Here is a 19,017-nt window from a genome sequence, read left to right on the forward strand (position 1 = left end):
CTTGTCCAGTGTATCATTCAAAACCAGTATCCTTGTTGATTTTGTCTTGATTATCCGTTGATGTAAGTGGGGTGTTAAAGTACCCTACTATTACTGTATTACTATCCATTACTTTGTAATTACCTGCTTTTTATGTACCTGGGTGCTGTCATGGTGGGTGCATATTTACAATGGTTACATTTTCTTGTTGGATTGTCCCCTTTATTATGTGGTTCTCTGGTCTCATTACAGTCTTTGTTTTAAAGTCTATTTTGTCCAATATAAGGATTGCTACCCCAGTTTTCTTTTCACTTCCATTTGCATAAGTGCTTTTCCATCCCTTCACTTTCAGTATGGAGGTGTCTTTAGGTCTGAAATTAGTGTGTTGTAGGCAGCATATAGACGGGCTTTGTTTTTTTATTCATTCTTTCACCCCATGCCTTTCTTTTTTTTTTCTTTTTACCTTTCTTTTAATGTTTAGAGAGCAAACACGTATACAGGCAGGGGAGGAGCAGAGAGAGAAGGGGACAGAGGATCTCAGGTGGGCCGTGAACTGACCGCCTCATGCGGTGTTCCATTTCAAGAACCATGAGATCGTGACCTCAGATGATAAGCCAAAGTCACACTGACTGAAGCACCCAGGGGCCCCTTAACTTTTTTTTTTTTTTGAAGTTTGAGAGATTTTGTGCGTGTGTGTGCGCACGCGCGCGCGAGCGAGCTTGAGGGGTAAGGGAGTGGCAGAGAGGGAGAGAGAATCCCAAGCAGGCTCCTTGTTCAGTACAGAGCCCAATCTCTGCAGAGCTCCATCTCACAAACCAAGAGATCATGACCTGGGCCAAGACCAAGAGTTGGACACTTAACTGAAAGAGCCACCCAGGTGTCCCAACACTCTGTGTCTTTTGATTGGAGCATGTAGTCCATTTACAAAGTAATTATTAATGGGTATGTACTGCCTGTCATTTTGTTACTTGTTTTATGGTTGCTTTTGTAGTTTCTTTGCTCTCTTACTCTCGTGGTTTGCTGGCTTTCCTTAGTCATACTCTTTACTTTTTGATTTGTGGTTAACATTAAGTTAGTATCTAATCTCTTATGCATATAGCAATCTATATTAAGTTGTTGTTCACTTAACTTTGAACCCATTTACTCCTCTCTCTACATTCTAGGTATTTGGTACCATACTTTACATACTTGTACTTTGTGAATCCCTTTACTAATTTCTATAGATACTTTTAATGCTTTTGTGTTTTCTACTTTTTTTTATGTCTATGTGGTCTTTCCTTTCCACTAAGCTCCCTTTAACACACCTTATAGGGCTGGTTTAGTGGTCATGATTCCTTTAACTTAACTTTTGTCTGTCTGAGAAACTCTCTCCTAGTTGGAAGGATAGCCTTGCTGGATAGAGCATTTGTGGCTGCAGGTTTTCTTTCAGCACTTTGATTATATCCTGTCACTCCCTTCTGGCCTGCAGAGTTTTTGGCAAAAAATTAGCTGATAGCTGGGGTTTCCCTTGTATGAAACCGTTTTCTCTTGTTCATTACTGTTTTCTGTTTTAATTACTATGTTTCTTGGTGTGGACCTTCTTGGGTTGATTTGTTGAGGGGTGGTTTGAGCATATTCCTGTGCTTAGTCATTAGGATTAAGGGAAAACATGGCTGTTTTCTTGTGTTCTAGCTCCACAAAACCTTCAGTGTTAACAGATTTGCAATTAAGAAGCAGAGATATATGAAAGCATTTATTATATCCAAAAAGATAAATTTATATATTACACATGAAAAACTTACAAAGCTCAACTTTGTGGGACACCTTCTTAGAATGAAAAAAAATTACATGAATGTACAACATTTCATAGTATAAGCTCCTGTCTTTGAACAATATAATGACCATTCTTAAGGATTAAAATAAGATTCTGTAGTAGTCATCTCTGTAGCTATACAGGAATAGCACAGACACCCTGCAAAAGAGAAAAGGTAGGATCAATATAATGGGGGAAGAACAAAGTTAATAACAGATTTAGAACACTTGATGTAAGAGTTTTGTTTAATAAAAACAAGACGGAAGGCTTGTCACTGAAAAAAACTACGTAAGTTTTACGGAAGCAGTGAGGGGCAACGGGCTGTAGTACAGGATCCTACATGAGGGGAACACCATGCCTTTTAAGCAGCGGGTAACAGGAATGACTGGCATTCTGAGATGAGGACATAATACAGCAGAGCAGTCACAGCATTTCCCTTTCATTTAGACATTCATAGGAGTTAGCTGGGTGATGAAAATTCTAGGTGGGATCGCTACCCCTGGGTTTTGTTATCAAGGGCAATTCCAACATAATTGCTTATCAGCCATCAGAACTCAACAAGACAATAATATACGCCATTTTGAAATCCCTCCTTCAGTTTTATCCCACGTTGAAACCTGCAATACCTAGGTGATAACTTACTTTTTTTCTACTTTGATGTTATAAATTTCATCACAGACTAATTTGAGGTATCTTTGCTTTGGCAGGCGTGACAGCAGCTGCTTCACAGTTGTATTAAATGCCTGTTCATCAGCATCCCACTAGGAAAAATAGATAAGACTTAATGACAGGTACTAGTGTTTATTAACTGTTTTTTTCTGGGTCCCTAATGAAAGGCCAATGCCATTTAAGTGTACTGCAAAAAATCCGTTACAACTAGAAGGGGTGGGGAGATTATTGGGGTTTTTCCTTTGGAGCACTGATTTTCTGTACAAGACTCCTTTTTAGATCCTGATGAGCAGTGCTACAGTCGTAGTGTGCTACGTGACTTTAGACCAGTTATTACTGATTTATTTTGTGTAAAATGGAAATAACACCTCTGTGTGCATCCATTTGAGTGGAGCCTAAAGCAATAACTGCCAGCACAGTGGCAGTGTGTGGGTTTGAGCCCCACGTCGGGCTCTGTGCTGACAGCTCAGAACCTGGAGCCTGTTTCAGACTCTGTGTCTCTCTTTCAAAATAATAAACATTAAAAGAATGCTTATTCAACTTTAAAATTTTTTTGACTATTTGATAATAAAGGCTCCCATTAAAAAAACTTTTTGGGGGGTACCTAGGTGGCCCAGTCATTTGAGCATGTGACTCTTGATTTTGGCTCAGGTCATGATCTCACTATGAAATCAGGCCCACATCAGGCTCTGCACAGCATAGAACCTGCTTGGGACTTTCTCTGCCCTGTCCCTGATCATGTGCTTTCTCTCAAAACAAAAAACAAAAAAACCCCTTTATCATGAGAAGTGTACTCTTAATCCTATTGACCGATTTCACCTGTTCTCTGCCCCTCCCCACCCCACCCCCCACCCCATCGGTTNTCTTTTTTTTTTCCCTTTGCTCATTTGCTTTGTTTCTTAAATTCCACATATGAACAAATGAAATGAAATTTATCTTTCTCTGATTTCTTCTACTTAGTACCATGTGCTCTAGTTTTGTTCCTCTTGTTGCAAACAGCAGGATTTCAGTCTTTTTTATGGCTGAATAATACTCGATTGTGTGTATGTGTGTACACACCACATCCTTATTCACTCATTTATCCCTGGACGTTTTGGTTGCTTCCATAATTTGGCTGTCGCTGCTGTAAACTTTGAGGTGCATGTATCTCTCTGAGTTAGTGTTTTTGTATTTTTTGAGTAAATACCTACTAATGCAATTCCTAGATTATAAGGTAGCTCTATTTTTAACTTTCTCAGGAACCTCCATACTGTTTTCCACAGTGGCTGCACCAGTTTGCACTCCCACCAACAGGGCAGAATGGTTCCTATGTTTCTCATAGTGTTGATTTTAGCCGTTCTGACAGGTGGTATGGTGGTATCTCAGTGTAGTTTTGATTTGCATTTCCCTGATGATGAGTGATGCTGAACACCTCTTCATGGGTCTGTTGGCCATCTTTATGTCTTTGGAAAAATGACTGTTCAGGTCCTATGTCCATTTTTAAATCAGGTTGTTTTTAGTGTTAGCCATAAAAATTATGTGTGTATAAAAAGACATTCAATTTTTGACTTAATTTTTATAAAAATATCTTTCATATAATTCTAATTCTACAAATAAGCTTTCCTAGTTGTAATGAAGGTCTGAGACAGCATTGTATGGAGGTGAGGAAGACAGATCCCATTTCTGCTAATTACTAGTAGGTTGACCTCAAGTAAGGTATTTAGTATCTCTGGGCACCTGTGTGGCTCACTCACTTGAGCCTGCTCAGCATGAAAACCTGCTGAAGATCCTCTCTCCGTCTGCCCCTCTCCCCTGCTTGCATGCTCTTTCTATAAAAAGCTTTGTAGGGTGGCTCAGTCAGTTAAGTGTCCTACTTCAGCTCAGGTCATGATCTCGCAGTTCGTGGGTTCGAGCCCCGGGTTGGGCTCTGTGCTGACAGCCAGCTCAGAGCCTGTTTCAGATTCTGTGTCTCCCTCTCTCTCTGACCCTCCCCTACTCATACACTCTCTCTCTCTCAGAAATAAATAAAACATTAAAAAAATGGGAAAAAAAACTTTTTAAAGAGCAAGGCCTGCCAGAGCCTGATACACAGTAAAAATATGAGGTGTTGAAATATTCTTTGAAACTTAAAAGAAAGTCACTAGAAAAATATAATTCTCTCCAAGTCTGATTCAGTAATATATGTCACATAAAAGAAACAATGCTATTAAATTCCTGGAACTGCTAAAAAGTACCCAGTATCATCAAGAAAATAATGCCATTTTTAAATTTTGTTTTGGCAAATAAAATACCAAAGCCTGGGTGTTAAAAGGCCACAACGCACAAGAGTTCATCTTGCTTACCTCTAATGATAAAAACTGTAGGATGGTTTCTTTGGGTAGATCCACCTGTTGATACACAAAAATGTAGGTCATCTCTCAAGGAACCCAAGGCAGCACATACTGACTCGTGACCATGGTGTCGAGCATGGAGGGAGCTGGCAGAGTCTGGGACATGACTGTGCTATAAAATACAGCACACTTAAATGAACCATGCAGTGGAAAGAGATCAGCTCTGGCAAACAAATGTCTCCGGTCCTCACACGTTACACCCCAGGGGCTTGATGCTAGTTCCTGCACTCAGTATATTCTTAATGAGGCAAAAGTCTGAAACATTTTAGAAAAATGGTGACTTTGTTTTTATTCCCCCTGCCCTCCATCTTTCAGAGGAAGAAAACAGGAGAAACAGACACAGAACCTTCAATTTTTTCCTGCTTTTACAGATCTAGATTGCATGTGGTTCATATCAGTGATAAAAGGCCTACATCCCAATACTGTGCACACTGGGCAAAAATGGCCTGACCTCTGAGGAAACAACTTGAACAGGGCAATTCTCAAAATGTTAAAGAAAGGACTTACAGCCAGAATTTCAATTTCACTGCTTTTCTGATGTAAGTTGGCAAGGGAGGTCTGAAGTCGGGTTTGTACCTAAAAAAGAAGAACTATCAGAACTCAGAACCTGCCAACCCCAACCATCTTTCTTGCCATTTCTTATTCTAGGAAAAGTCACAAGTGACAAACTAAGGCCTAGAAGGGCTCCCAAAGATTATCTAAGGACTTTCTCCTAATCCACCCCAGAAAGATGATTGCCTAGGCTATCCTGATCTCAGGGTAAATGAGATTTTATAGTCTTTTGATAACTTAATACTCCACTTATTTATCATAAAGCTCAGGGCACTAAAACTGCATGTGGAAGCAGGGAAATTTTCATATTAAGCTAACTTTGGGAAAAAAAGGAAGCTGACAGCAGCGAGGACAAGGAACTGAAGGGGGATGAAAGTGGCAAAAAGATGTGAAAATGTGTCGCTATCCAACATCTTGAGAAACAGCTGGGAGCACATACAACAATGAGGTCTTTTAATATTTCAGTCTCATCGCATTTCTAAATAATGACTGCTCTCTAACACTCACCCACTTCCCAAGTTAGGCCAGCATCCGGAGGACTGCCCTGATTCTTTTCCCCCCTACCTATTTAAATCCATCAGGGATCCCCTTCCGGAAGCCTTCATCTGTCATTTGCACAGACACTGCTTACCTCGCCCCTCCCCTGTGTCTGCAGCACGCTCCTACACTCCTGTTCAGTGTGTCTAATTCAGCATTCTGTGACTTCTCTGTTGTTCTCCAACTATATACTGCATATGCTTCTAAGGTTATATACTCTTTGAAGATTGGGGCCAAGCCATATGTCTTTTAAATTTTACATGGCATTTCACACAGAATCTGGCATCTAGCAGACACCAAAAACATGTTTGCAGGGAGAAACCTGCCTCACGTCTTGGAACTGATCTCATATGCTTTGTTACGCAGAACAAAACCCAACCCCGTCTGCCATTAGATATAGATCAGAAAGTCTTTGTTTAGATCTAGTAGTTCTGACAATAGGTGCTTCTAGGTGCCTGCAATGCACACAGACGCCTCTTCACAGGAAAAATGGGGCAGAATCCTAACACCAGAGAGATGCTTTGTGTTGATGAAATTTTCAGAAGCCACCAAGTTAAGGAAGTGAGAAGGAAAATATTTCCAGGAAACTCTTTCTTATCTCCCTTTCCTATCTTCTTCCTCCTTTGTAGCTTACATGAGAAAGCTGAGGCAACTGTATACCTGAGTTTCATACCGCCTCCTTGTGTTGGCTGACAGCTTCTCTGGGGCGATTACACTCACAATGGGAACAACGGCAGCTCCATGGATTTCAAACAGACCTGAAACACAGAGTTTCAGAATTTATGGTCTTCCCTGGTCCCACTTTCTATAACTCAGCAAAGTGATGGCAAGGATATTAGTAGAATTCACTCTAGTGTGATTCTAAGGGCTAGATTCTGTCCAGGCATTGTTTTCCATCTCTTCAACTACCGGCCCTTGACCTGGAGGAGCCCAGAACCCTCATGCTTCTGTCAAAACTACCAGGCTTCTCTCCTAAGGTGGGAGGTGGGGTGGAAGGTGACTAAGGCACAAGAAGGCTGTATGAGTCACCAAAACCACGTGAACCTAAGAAAAAGAATCACATTTACTATCTCTCCAGCTCTAAATTCCTGGCAGAAAGTCCCTGCTAGCAGAAACAAACCAGAAAGACCCAGTTCTGGTAAAAGCCAAATATGTCGTCTTGTGGACAATGCTTGGGACACTGCTTTTTCAATAAGGCTGGTAGATACGGTGACACTAAAGATGTAAGATCACCATTATTCCCTCTTGGCTTTCAGGAAAACAATGTATACAATGTCTTTCTCAAGGGATTTCAATATATTATTCCTCAATCTTCTGTGTGGGGAAAATTATCCACATTTAATCTGTATAATAAACTGAGTCAAAGGAAGATTAAACCAGATGTGAAAATAAGGCAGAAAGACAGGGATGTATTAGGATCAGAGGAATCAACAAACTTTCAGTCATTTTCTAGGATGTGGATTTCAAAGCACAAAGATCAATTCCAGTTGGTACATTTAACAGTATATGTTAAAGTTATTTCTGATACAAGGAGTCAGCACAGTCGTTAGTGCTCACCGCAAATGTGCACGCACACACCGCACGATTAGGTTTACGTTTTAATCAGTAAATACCTGAAGCATTAGAAAATGACCCCTTCAGATTTTGCACTGCAAGATTATCCGAAGCTTCTCTAAAAACAAACAAAAACAATTACAAAACATTCAATAAAGCAAAACACAGATAAAGTGAGCCATTTTTTCTATTAAGTGTAAAAACCAAATATTGGTTATTAGTGGAAGAAAAATAACAAAATTTGAACTTAATTATGCATTTGGTCAAGAGCAAGTAAGAATTATAAAGGATGTCATTTCAAATTAACAAATCCTTTTTGATTTATTCAGCCATGTCTGAAATCCTGGCTCAACATAAGAAGGTAATTTCAGTGAAATATAATGGGTGTTCTATCCGCTCCCCTCACAATACAAGGAAACATTAGCAATAGCATGCCCCACCTTTATTACGGCAGCAACCTTGGTGATCTCCCTTGGGAGAACATTTAGTAAATAAGGAGATTCTTTCAAAAGCAGTGAATGGATGTTATTTTAAAGACTGAATTAGTTTATAGCCTTTGGGAGACACAATAGCACTCTCTCTTGGGAAAACATGGAAGTAATCATGCACATGGAGGAAAGATTTTAAACCTTTCCCTGCTAAAACTGAATCCCATCTGGACTTCTAAGTGTCTTAATGTTCACCTGTACTATTAATTAGTTGAGTATTTTATGCTTTCTAAACCTCTGTGGGTTTTTTTTTTTTTTTTTTTAAATCAGTAATCCTAGTATCTGGTGACTTCTAGAACATAGTATTCCCTCAGAAAAAGCATGATGGTTAATTTATTCCAGCTCGGTGCAGATGGGAACGAGCCCAGTGTGAGGGAAGAAGAAGTACGAATGTTTATTTTCTATAAGCCAGGAGTTTTCACTATGGCACTATTGACATTGTGGGCCAGATAATTCTTGGTTGGGGGTCTAGGTGGTCAGTCCTGGGCACTAGAGCAACAGCACCCCTGGTCTCTCCTAGATACTAGCAGCACCCCCAGTTCTAACAACCAGACATGTCTGCAAAGAGTGCCAAATGTCCCCTGCTTGAGAATCACTGACAGAAGCCAAAAAAGGTATTTTGGATTATGAGCATATATATAAAAATTACACACTTATTTAAAAAAAAAAAAACAACCTAAAGAAAATTAGGTTCCTTGTAATCCCACTAACCAGAAATAACTACAATTAAAAATGTGGTACATCATTCCAGCCTATATATGGGCTATGTATTTTGATTGAGAATGGACATCCTTCCATGTCAATAAATTCAGCTTTAACTCTAAATTATCATTTAAAAAATATTTTATTAAGTAAACTCTATGTCCAGTATGGGGCTAAAACTCAGGATTCCGAGATCAAAAGTCGCATGTTCTTTTGACTGAGCCAGTCAGGCCTGGCCCCTAGAATCATCATTTTTGAAGGCTGCATAACACTTCACTGTATTACTATAATCTGAACAATCTTATACCAGTGGATTTTGTGGTATATTAACTGAGAGATTCTCAAAAGTGTGGTCCTGGGACCTCTGGAAACCCCTGAGACCCTTTCAGAGGTCTGTAAGGTCAAGACAATTTTCACCATAATCCTAAAATGTTACTTCTTTTTTTAATGTCCATCCTCTCACAAATGTGTCATAGAATTTTCTGGAGACTGTATGATAGGTGATAGTACAACAGATTGAATGCAGAAGCAGATGACAATCTAGTTTTTTCTATCAAAGTGTTAAAGAGATTACAAAAATGGGGAAAAATGCATCATCTGTAAAAACAAAGTGTTGCTCTTCTTAAATTTCTTTGGTTTTACAAAAAAGTTATTTCTCATTAAAAATGTCCGATTACCATGTAATGGTAATCTTCTATTTTAAAATAAATATTTTTAAAATGTTCATTTTAATTTCTAACCAATTCCTAATAGATATGACCCACATAAACAAAGTTCTTTGGTGCCCTCAAACAATTTTTAAGGATCTAAAAAGGGGTCTGAGGCCAAAGAGTTTGAAACTGCTGTTATAAGCAATGCCTTTATAACGTCTTTGTACATACCCGCATGGCATAAGTTTTACTATAAATTCCTGAAAGTGACATTAATGGGTCTTTTTCTTTTTTTAATTTTTAAGGTTTTTAACTTACTTTTTAAAATTCCTATCTAGAAAGTTGAGCCAGTTTACATTTCCATTATGAGTATATGATATCTTTTCCCAGAATATATTAGATCTTTCAAATATATTGATAAAAGACTATCAGAATTTACTGAATAACAGACCAAATAAGAGAATTCTGGCTCCTGAGGCCTTTCAAACTGATTACGTACTCTCTGACATGTTATGAGAAGTGAACATTGAAAGTATGATTAGTCTTATATAGGGGGCCATATACATAAACTGTTGAGTTCTTCAGAAGCAACAGAATGGTCCATTAAAAGTTATTCTGGTGAATGCTTATTTCCCAAAAGGATCAAATTGAGTTTTTTAAAAAAGGCACGAAGTTCTGCAGGTAGTCACAGCTGGGTTTCTGGGCCTTTGTTACCTGATAGTCCTTTCATCACTGACTTTAGTCCTGAGTTTCTGCACAACATATTCTATAAGATCAGACTCCAGCACGCATTTCTCTGTTTGCCTTTCCTTCTCAAAAGACTTAACCTTAAAAAGAATGAAATAGATCCATCAATTTCTGAAGCCAACAGGCTGAACCCGAGCATAAAACTAAGTCAACAGTTCAGGTTGGTGGTTCTTGACCAGGGATGATTTTGCTCATCACAGGACAGTTGGTGATGTCTGGGAACAGTTTTGGTTGTGACATCTACAGAGGATGCTACCAGCATTTCGTGGGTAGAGGCCTGGGATGCTGTTCAACATCCTACAGTGCCCAGGACGGCACCCCCACAATGATCTGGCCCCAAATGTCACTGTGGCTTTGAGAAATTCTGGTATAGACTAGAAAAGCTTACCATTGATGACAGAGTTTAAAAAGGGNATATTCTTCCCCATAAACATCCCCTGGTCAGTCACCAAGTTTACACACCCCTCCATTCCAAACCTAAGTCCTGTCACCCCATTTTTATGATACCCGCCCTTTCATCTTCACTGGGCATGGAGCTGCCTTGGCTTACAATAGTCTTATATTCTTCCCACTGCTATCCCTGTCTTCGGTTTTCCCTCACTCCATTCCATGCTACACGTCCCTGCAGATTGATGTCCCTTTCAGTCCAAAACATATGCTCTAGAGGCCCTGAGACCCTTTCACACATCTCTAGCTGCTACATAAAGTCCAAATGCCTTGGTGGGCATTTTGCTCTCCATGATCTAGCTAAAACCACTCTCTCCTACTTAAGTACCCTTCTTTGCAATCCTTCTGCTTCACAAAGTAGACTTATACAGGGTGATACCAAAATAGTTCTTTGCTGGCCTTCCTCTGACTTCGGAACAGGTGAGTCAAAGAATTACCAGTACCTTTGTTATTCCTTTAAAAGGTCCTTTCAGCACATATATATATCTTGCCCATCCATGAGGGTCCAGCATAAACCCCACCTCTACCCTGAAGACTTCTCTGCTACTTCTGAGGTCATCTCCTGGGGTGATGAGCCCTCAGAGAACTTTCTATGTAGGACTCTCATGGCATTTAGCATTTTCTAACTCATGTACTAATGTGTTATGTTCCCTACCAGACTATAGGATACTTGACAGCAGGGCCTGAGGCCTAAATGTCGATCTTTTAGGATCTTAAATCCATCCCTTCTACACTGCGAATACTTAAAATGCATTTGTTGAATGGGTGGAGTGATGTCTTGCCCTTCAAATATGAAGATGATACAAGATTGAAATAGCTGGACAATGTTCTAGAATGAACAAGATCACATTTAACGGAGATAAACATGAAGTCCTGTAATTAAAGCCTTCATTGTAGGTGGCCAGCCAGATATGGCAATAACTGTGAAAAGGCCTATGAATTTTAAGTGGTAAGTTCAGTATAAGCCCAAGAGCCCCACGGTTGCTAACAGTTGACTAGTCAGCTGCACTAGAAGAAATCTGGTATCTGGATTGAGGGAGGTCAGAGATCATTCTCTTTTAGTCACAATATGCTTACTGCTGTGTAGAATTCTAGGATCACATTTAAAGACAGACATTAACAAAGCCTGCCTAGAGGAGCTTAACTAGGAGGGTCAAGGATTTGGTAAATCATGTTATGAGAAATGGCTTGAGTAACCAGAATGTTTAAAACAGAAAAGAGGGAGTGCCTGGGTGGCTCAGTCAGTTAAGAGGCTACTTCGGCTCAGGTCATGACTTCATGGTTCGTGGGTTTGAGCCCTGCCATCGGGCTCTGTGCTGACAGACAGCTCATAGCCTGGAGCCTGCTTTGGATTTTGTGTCTCCCTCTCACTGTGCTCTTCCCCTGCTCGCTCTCTCTCTCTCTCTCAAAAATAAATAAATGTTAAAAAAATTTTTTTTTAACCAGCCAAGAGGATAGAGTGGCATGGCAGTCTATAGTCTCCTAGAATTTATTTGAAGGTAGTAGGGAGGGAGAAGGAGGAAGAATTAGACTTGTATGGTGACTACTGTAGAAGGCAGAACTAAGCCCACTGAGTGTTAATTTTGGGTAGGAGACTAATTCAGGTTTTTAAAATTTGCTCATTACTACAGCAGTATCTTATGACATGAATTATCCAGCAGAGGCTTGATGGTCATCTCGGTAATACTGCAGGAGCAATCACTGTTCTGGAAGAGGCCTGATCAGTCGTTCTTAGGGGCATTTATAATTTTGTGACCAGCCAGCAGACTAGTAGTGGGGACTTGCAAATCTTCCCTAAAAGGATGAACTACTCCAAGAACTGCCTTCCTGCCTTCAACAGCTAGAAAACCCGACAAAACACGTAAGATTTTTCAGACATTAAATAAGCAACAAGTCTTTCTCTCTCAAAAATAAACATTTTTTTTTTCTTATTTGAGAGAGAGAGACAGAGCAAAAGTGGCAGAAGGGCAGAGAGTGGGAGACACAGAATCCAAAGCAGGCTCCAGGTTCCAAGCTGTCAGAATAGAGCCCGATGCAGGGCTCGAACTTGTGAACCAAGAGATCATGACCTGAGCCGAAGTCGGACGCTTAACCGACTGAGCCACCCAGGTGATATTGCCTTATTAGTAAAAGGGTAACTGAGAGTTAGACTAAAGCCTACCCTAACAAAAGCTTAAAACCAAGCCTGGAAAGGATCAAACAATTCAAAGATTTTAACTAGACCCCAGAACAAAGCCCAGCAGTATTTCTAGGAACATAAAGCTTAGCACCCAAAAATGTAAAATTCATAATGTCCACAATCAATCCAAAATTACTGGACATGCAAGGTGGTAGGAAAATAGGACTCACAGCCAAGAGATATGATAGAAACAGACTGGGAAGTATCTCAGAAATCATGGAATTAGTAGACAAATACCTTAGAATGACTATTTTAAATTTTATAAAAAAAAGTATAAAGGAAACAAAAACCATAAGAGAGAAATGAAAGACCTAAAGATACAAATATAACTTAGAATACCACACTGAGGTAAACCATATTCAAACTGCAGAAAACCAGTGACAAATGAAAATCTTATAAGCTGCCAGAAAATAAAGAAAGATTATATACAGAGGATCAGAGCAGACTTTAACAGAAACTATGGTCAGGTCAGAACACAATAAAATACCTCTTCAAATTGCAAAAAGAAAAAAACATAAATCTTGAATTTTGTATCTAGTAAAAATGTCTTTCAAAAATGAGGGTGAAGGGGCGCCTGGATGGCTCAGTCGGTTGAGCGTCTGACTTCGTCTCAGGTCATGATCTCACAGCTCGTGGGTTCGAGCCCCGCGTCGGGCTCTGTGTTGACAGCTGGGAGCCTGAAGCCTGCTTTGGATTCTGTGTCTTCCTCTCTCTCTCTGTCCCTCCCCTACTCATCCTCCGTTTCTCTCTGTCTCAATAATAAACATTAAAAAATTTTTAAAAAAGAGGGTGAAGACTTTCTCAGACCAGTAACAACTGAGAGAACTCATGAGCAGAAATATTAAAGGAAATTCTTCAGGCAGAAGGGAAATGAAATCAGAATGATGTCTGCCTCAACAAAGGAATCAACAGTTCCAGAAATGGTAAATGTGAGGGTAAATATAAAAGATATCCACCCTTATTTTAAAAACCTCCCTAAAACAAAACAAACAAAAACCTCTTTAAAAAATAACTAAATTAGGACCAAAATAGTAGCAATGTACTGTGGACTTTCCAATTTATGCAAGAAAAATATTTGGCAACAACAGCAGAAAGAATGAGAGAAGGGAAATGCAAGTATTATTATAAGGTTCTTTCTCAATATCTGAAAGGCATATAGTATTTTTGGTAGGTAGAATGTGTTAAGTTAAAGGTGTATACTGTAAGCCCTAGAGAGGTCACAAAAAAAAACCCTCACCAAAAACAAGAGTAAATGGTCAGTAAACTAATAGTACATATCAATCTAAAAAGAAGGCATGAAAAGACAAAAATGGAAAAAAAACAGATGGAATAATCAGAAAACAAATAGTAAATGGCAGGTATAAACCCAACCATTTCACTAATTGCATTACAAATTAATGGTCTAACAATTCCAGTTAAAAGGCAGAGATTGTCAGAGTGGATAAAAAAGCAAAACTCAACTAGTGAATGTCTTTAAGAAACTCACTTCAAGACACAGGATAGAAACAGGCATGCCATGCAAACATTAACCGGAAGACCTCAGAGGAAGAAATATTATCAGGGATAGAGAAGAACATTTCATAATGATAAAAAGGTCTATTTATCAAACAGATATAAAATTCTAAATGTGCATTCACCAAATAACAGAGCTTCAAAATGCAAAAACTGACAAAACTAAAAGGAGAAAAAGAGGCCTACAATGATAGTTGGAGATTTCAGTAGTCCTCTCTCAGTAACTGATTGAACAAGTAGACGAAATGATTAGTAAAGATATACAAAACTTAGGCAATATCATCACACAGCATGACCTGGTATTTATCAAACACTCCTAGCATGCAGAATACACATTCTTTCCAAGTGTACATGAAACATCACAGTAACAGACCATTATGTTTTACTTTCAACCATGACTCAGTAAAATTACAAGGACTGAAATCATATAGAAATTGTTCTTTGATCACAAAGGAATTAAATCATTAGAAATCATTAAAGAAAGATAGCTGAAAAATACCCAGATATTTGAAAGTAACCTATGGATCAAGAGAAATCACCAAAGAAATTAGAAAGTATTCCCAACTATTAAAAAAATAAAATAAAAGGGGCCCCTGGGCAGCTCAGTCGGTTAAGCATCCAACTCTTAATCTCAGCTCAGGTCTTATTCTCAGGTTTGTGAGTAGGCTCCATGCTGAATATGAAGCCTACTTAAAAAAAAGTATTCTGAACTAAGTGAAAATGAAAGCACTACATATAAAAATGTGTGGGATGCAACTGATACATTACTTAGAGTGAAAATTTATAGCATTAAATACTTTAATTTAGTAAAGTAAAATCTAAAATCAGTGGTCTAAGCCAGGTGCTTTTTTTTTCTTTTTTTAACATGCAAAGACTCAGTATTTTAGGCTTTGCAGACCAAACAATGTCTCTGTCGCATACTATTTTTTTTTCTTTATTTTTAAACAAAGAGTGTGAAAAAAGATTTGTAGCTTAGCACAGGCCATACGAAAATAAATAGGCTGTGTGCCAGATTTGGCCTCTGGACTGTAGTCTATCTACTCCTAATCTAAAGTTCTGCCTGAAGAAACTGGAAAAGGAATAAACTAAATCCAAAATTAGCAGAACTGAAAAGAGTGGAATCAATGAAATAGAAAACAAATGAACACAAAATAGAGAAAAATCAGTAACCCAAAACACTGGTTTTCTGAAAAAAAGACAAGATTAATAAACCTCTAGCCAGGCTAGAGGCTTTTTACCTCACCAGTGGTTACAAAAAAAAAAAGTGGGGGCAGGTTGGGGGGTAAGACATAAATTACCAGTATCAAGAATGAAAGAGGGGATTATTACTGCATCTCCCACAGACAGTGAAAGATAATATTGGAAAATTTAGATGAAATGGAAACATTCTGGTAAAAATNAAAGTAAAATCTAAAATCAGTGGTCTAAGCCAGGTGCTTTTTTTTTCTTTTTTTAACATGCAAAGACTCAGTATTTTAGGCTTTGCAGACCAAACAATGTCTCTGTCGCATACTATTTTTTTTTCTTTATTTTTAAACAAAGAGTGTGAAAAAAGATTTGTAGCTTAGCACAGGCCATACGAAAATAAATAGGCTGTGTGCCAGATTTGGCCTCTGGACTGTAGTCTATCTACTCCTAATCTAAAGTTCTGCCTGAAGAAACTGGAAAAGGAATAAACTAAATCCAAAATTAGCAGAACTGAAAAGAGTGGAATCAATGAACTAGAAAACAAATGAACACAAAATAGAGAAAAATCAGTAACCTAAAACACTGGTTTTCTGAAAAAAGACAAGATTAATAAACCTCTAGCCAGGCTAGAGGCTTTTTACCTCACCAGTGGTTACAAAAAAAAAAAAGTGGGGGCAGGTTGGGGGGTAAGACATAAATTACCAGTATCAAGAATGAAAGAGGGGATTATTACTGCATCTCCCACAGACAGTGAAAGATAATATTGGAAAATTTAGATGAAATGGAAACACTCTGGTAAAGATCTACACTACCAAAACTTATCTATTCAGAAACAGGCAACTGGAATGGCTTTCTATCTGGGCCGTTGTGGCTTTATACTGGGGAATCTGACCAAATATTTGAGGATGAACTAATACCAATTCTACACAAAATCTTCCGTAAAGCAGAAGAGGAGAAAACACTGTCTAATTCATTTACGAAGCCAACATTACACAGATACCAAAACCTGACAAAGATTTAAAAGGGGAGAAATGTGTTGATTTTTTTTTTTTAAATAGAAATAAAGATTAAGAGGTGGCATATATTTGAACTTTGTAAGTTAAATGCAACAGAGTAAAACTGATTAGGAAACAGCCAGAGGCTGTGCCAACCAGCCTATCAGTGCAGTTATTATTCTTGTTTTCTTAGATGGAAAAGAGGAGCAAAGGGAGAAAAGTAGGAAAAAGCGACTGCCACTGTTGTTGCATTTTTTTATGCTTGAAGGGAAGGATTCAGATTCAGATTCTCTCTTACGCTGTAGTCTCTCTCCCAGAATAGGCCCAGCCAGTACAATAATGCATTTCCACCCATGCCCAAGGCCAGGGCCTCAGTGGGAAGTCGGGTGCTCCGCAGTTAACACACAGCTGGGAAAATCTGTTGAACTGGGAAAGATTTCCTTGGGTCTGTACCTTGACGTAGCTTCGTGCTTTATCTGAGACAAGTGCCACGTAGGTGATTTCGTGATGTCTGCAGTATTCCTGTAGTTCTTCTTGGGACTGAAACCAACAAACCACAGTGTGTGAGATAAACACAGAACACCTAGAGTGGCTTCAAGTAATTAAAGAGACTGAAAACACGGTGTTCAACTGCATTTTCAAAGTGAATTACTAAACATGCCGACTCCATGAGATACAAATATTAAGCCAGAAGAGTATGAATTCAAAGGAGAAAAAAAACCTTGCTTTTCTTAACATTCACTATGTCCTAAGGGGCCATGAACAATCAATGTGGTCAGGACACGAAAAGAGGTTTTCAAAAGCTTCAAGTCTTGATGGAAGGTGCCAAAAATTGTACAATACACGTATGCATAATGAAAAGGCCTTTGAGGAAAGCAGAGGCAGCAAGTATAGGGGACGATGAAAAGCAAGATTGAAACATCAAGTGAGCATCCGAGCGGAGATGCCTGCAGCGTATGTCACTGTGCAGGACAGAAGTCCCTGTTTCTGTAAGAGCTCTTCTCTTAACGATTTATGAAACAAGGAAACCAATGGAAGAGGCTGCTCGGTCAAACGATTCAAAATTATTGCCCAACATATTTCTAACATGGGGTTTCTTATAACGTGCACAAAAATGGACTGCAGCAGCCTCGGAAGCCTCATGGTAGGTGATGTGCATGCAGCAGGAGTAAGGGTGGAGGCTCCGTTTCCCTGGGCATCTCTTCTCGCTCTGGGGCACCCGAGTGTGGGTGAGCAAGTGAGCGAGTGTATGACTTGATCAACTGGGAGCACAGGCCCATCTGTGATCTGCTGGTGGCGGTGCAGATGTTCTCTGAAGGCCCCCTTTCTGAAAGGCCCACAGGTTCTGGGTCCCGCTTCCCTCACTTCCATCCCACAGGGCAGGCTGCTGTGGGAGGTCTGAGGACATGTAGTGACATGTAGTGACATGAAATGCCTTTGAGAAGTGTGGTGGGCTGGGTAATGCCTCCGCAAAGATGTCCCAGCCTAATCCCTGCAAACTGAATAGGTTGCCTTTAAGGGTAAAAAGGAACTTTGTGCTATGGATGTTGAGATAGGGAGATTATCCTGGATAAGGTGGGTACAATCAGTGTAATCACCAGGGTCCTTGTGAGAGAAAGACAGGATGGGCAGACTTAGAGATCTAAGGACAGAAAGAGAGGTAGAGAGGAAAGGAAATTCGACACTGCTGAGCTTGAAAGTGGAGGAAGGGACTAACAGCTAAGGGATGATGCAGGAGGCTCTAGGAACTGGAGAAGTCAAGGGAATGGGTTTGCCCCTCTAAAGCCTTCAGGAAAGAACCAGCCCCAGCAGCACACCTTGACTTGAGCCCAGTGAAACTGGTATCAGCCTTGTGAATGCCAGAAACGTGAGGTAATAAGCCTGGACGGTTGTAAACCACAGTTTACATGCGGTAATTTGCCACTGTAGCAACGAGAAGCTAACACAGGAAGGAACTAACCAGAGAGAAGCAGAGTTGGAGAGAACTCTACCATAAGGCTGGAGGGCACAATTTGCCACTGCCGCCGCGACTGCACACACTCAACTCATGGGCGGGGTTTTTTTTGTTTTTTGTTTTTGGTTTTGGGTCTCATTACCTGCGACCAGTCATACATGATCTGTGCTGTGATTCCCACTGTCCAGAGTTTCTGCGTCAGGTTGATGGCCCTGGACATTGACATCTGGCCAACACTGACGACCAGGAGATCACAAGAGCTGATTGTAACCTGGATCAGAAACAGAGTGGTTACATTTAGAGGAGCGAGACCAGCACCGGGAGGGAGGCACTGCTCGGGTGAAAAGAGAACCCTGTGCTCTTGTACAGCAACATATGTGCACAAGGATTGGCTTCAAAATGCTTTAGTAATAAAAAAAAAAAAACCCACGAAAGAAAAAAATAGCAGTCAAAAAAATTGTATTAGCTTTTTTAGAAAGAAATTTTTTCTACTATCCTGAGCCATCAGGAAAGTCTTCTTTTCCTCTGGGGAAACTAATCTTGTCTGAAACACAAAGGAAGAAGAACCATTTATAGCTCTGTAGAGTAGAGCAGGATTTCTGAACAAGGGGCTTTGACAAGGAGTCTGCTAACAGCTGGAACAAGTCACATTTACACAGCGTGTCACAGTTGAGAGTGAGGCCAGGAGAAGACGGATGAGCTG

At 39.7% G+C, this 19,017-nt stretch overlaps 1 protein-coding gene across 3 annotated transcripts in view; it reads right to left on the reverse strand.

Moving 5' to 3' along the window:
* Positions 1–1,698: 1,698 nt before the first annotated feature.
* EIF2AK4 (eukaryotic translation initiation factor 2 alpha kinase 4) overlaps positions 1,699–19,017 on the reverse strand; it is a 97,834-nt gene continuing 80,515 nt past the window's right edge. For 2 of the 3 annotated variants that reach the window (XM_077764698.1, XM_077764697.1), the window contains 9 exons: positions 18,457–18,585; positions 16,814–16,900; positions 10,007–10,119; positions 7,512–7,570; positions 6,559–6,656; positions 5,317–5,385; positions 4,762–4,806; positions 2,414–2,532; positions 1,699–1,930 (listed from right to left, as the gene is read on the reverse strand). In XM_077764698.1, the coding sequence (XP_077620824.1) occupies positions 1,873–1,930; positions 2,414–2,532; positions 4,762–4,806; positions 5,317–5,385; positions 6,559–6,656; positions 7,512–7,570; positions 10,007–10,119; positions 16,814–16,900; positions 18,457–18,585 (777 nt within the window). In that variant the 3' untranslated portion in view covers positions 1,699–1,872. Of the gene's footprint in view, positions 1,931–2,413; positions 2,533–4,761; positions 4,807–5,316; positions 5,386–6,558; positions 6,657–7,511; positions 7,571–10,006; positions 10,120–16,813; positions 16,901–18,456; positions 18,586–19,017 lie in introns of those variants that run through there. The other variant, XM_077764699.1, reaches the window with a different exon arrangement.

The sequence above is a fragment of the Crocuta crocuta genome, unplaced genomic scaffold (genome assembly GCF_008692635.1).
Source record: "Crocuta crocuta isolate KB4526 unplaced genomic scaffold, BGI_CrCroc_1.0 scaffold102, whole genome shotgun sequence".
NCBI classification, from domain to species: domain Eukaryota; kingdom Metazoa; phylum Chordata; class Mammalia; order Carnivora; family Hyaenidae; genus Crocuta; species Crocuta crocuta.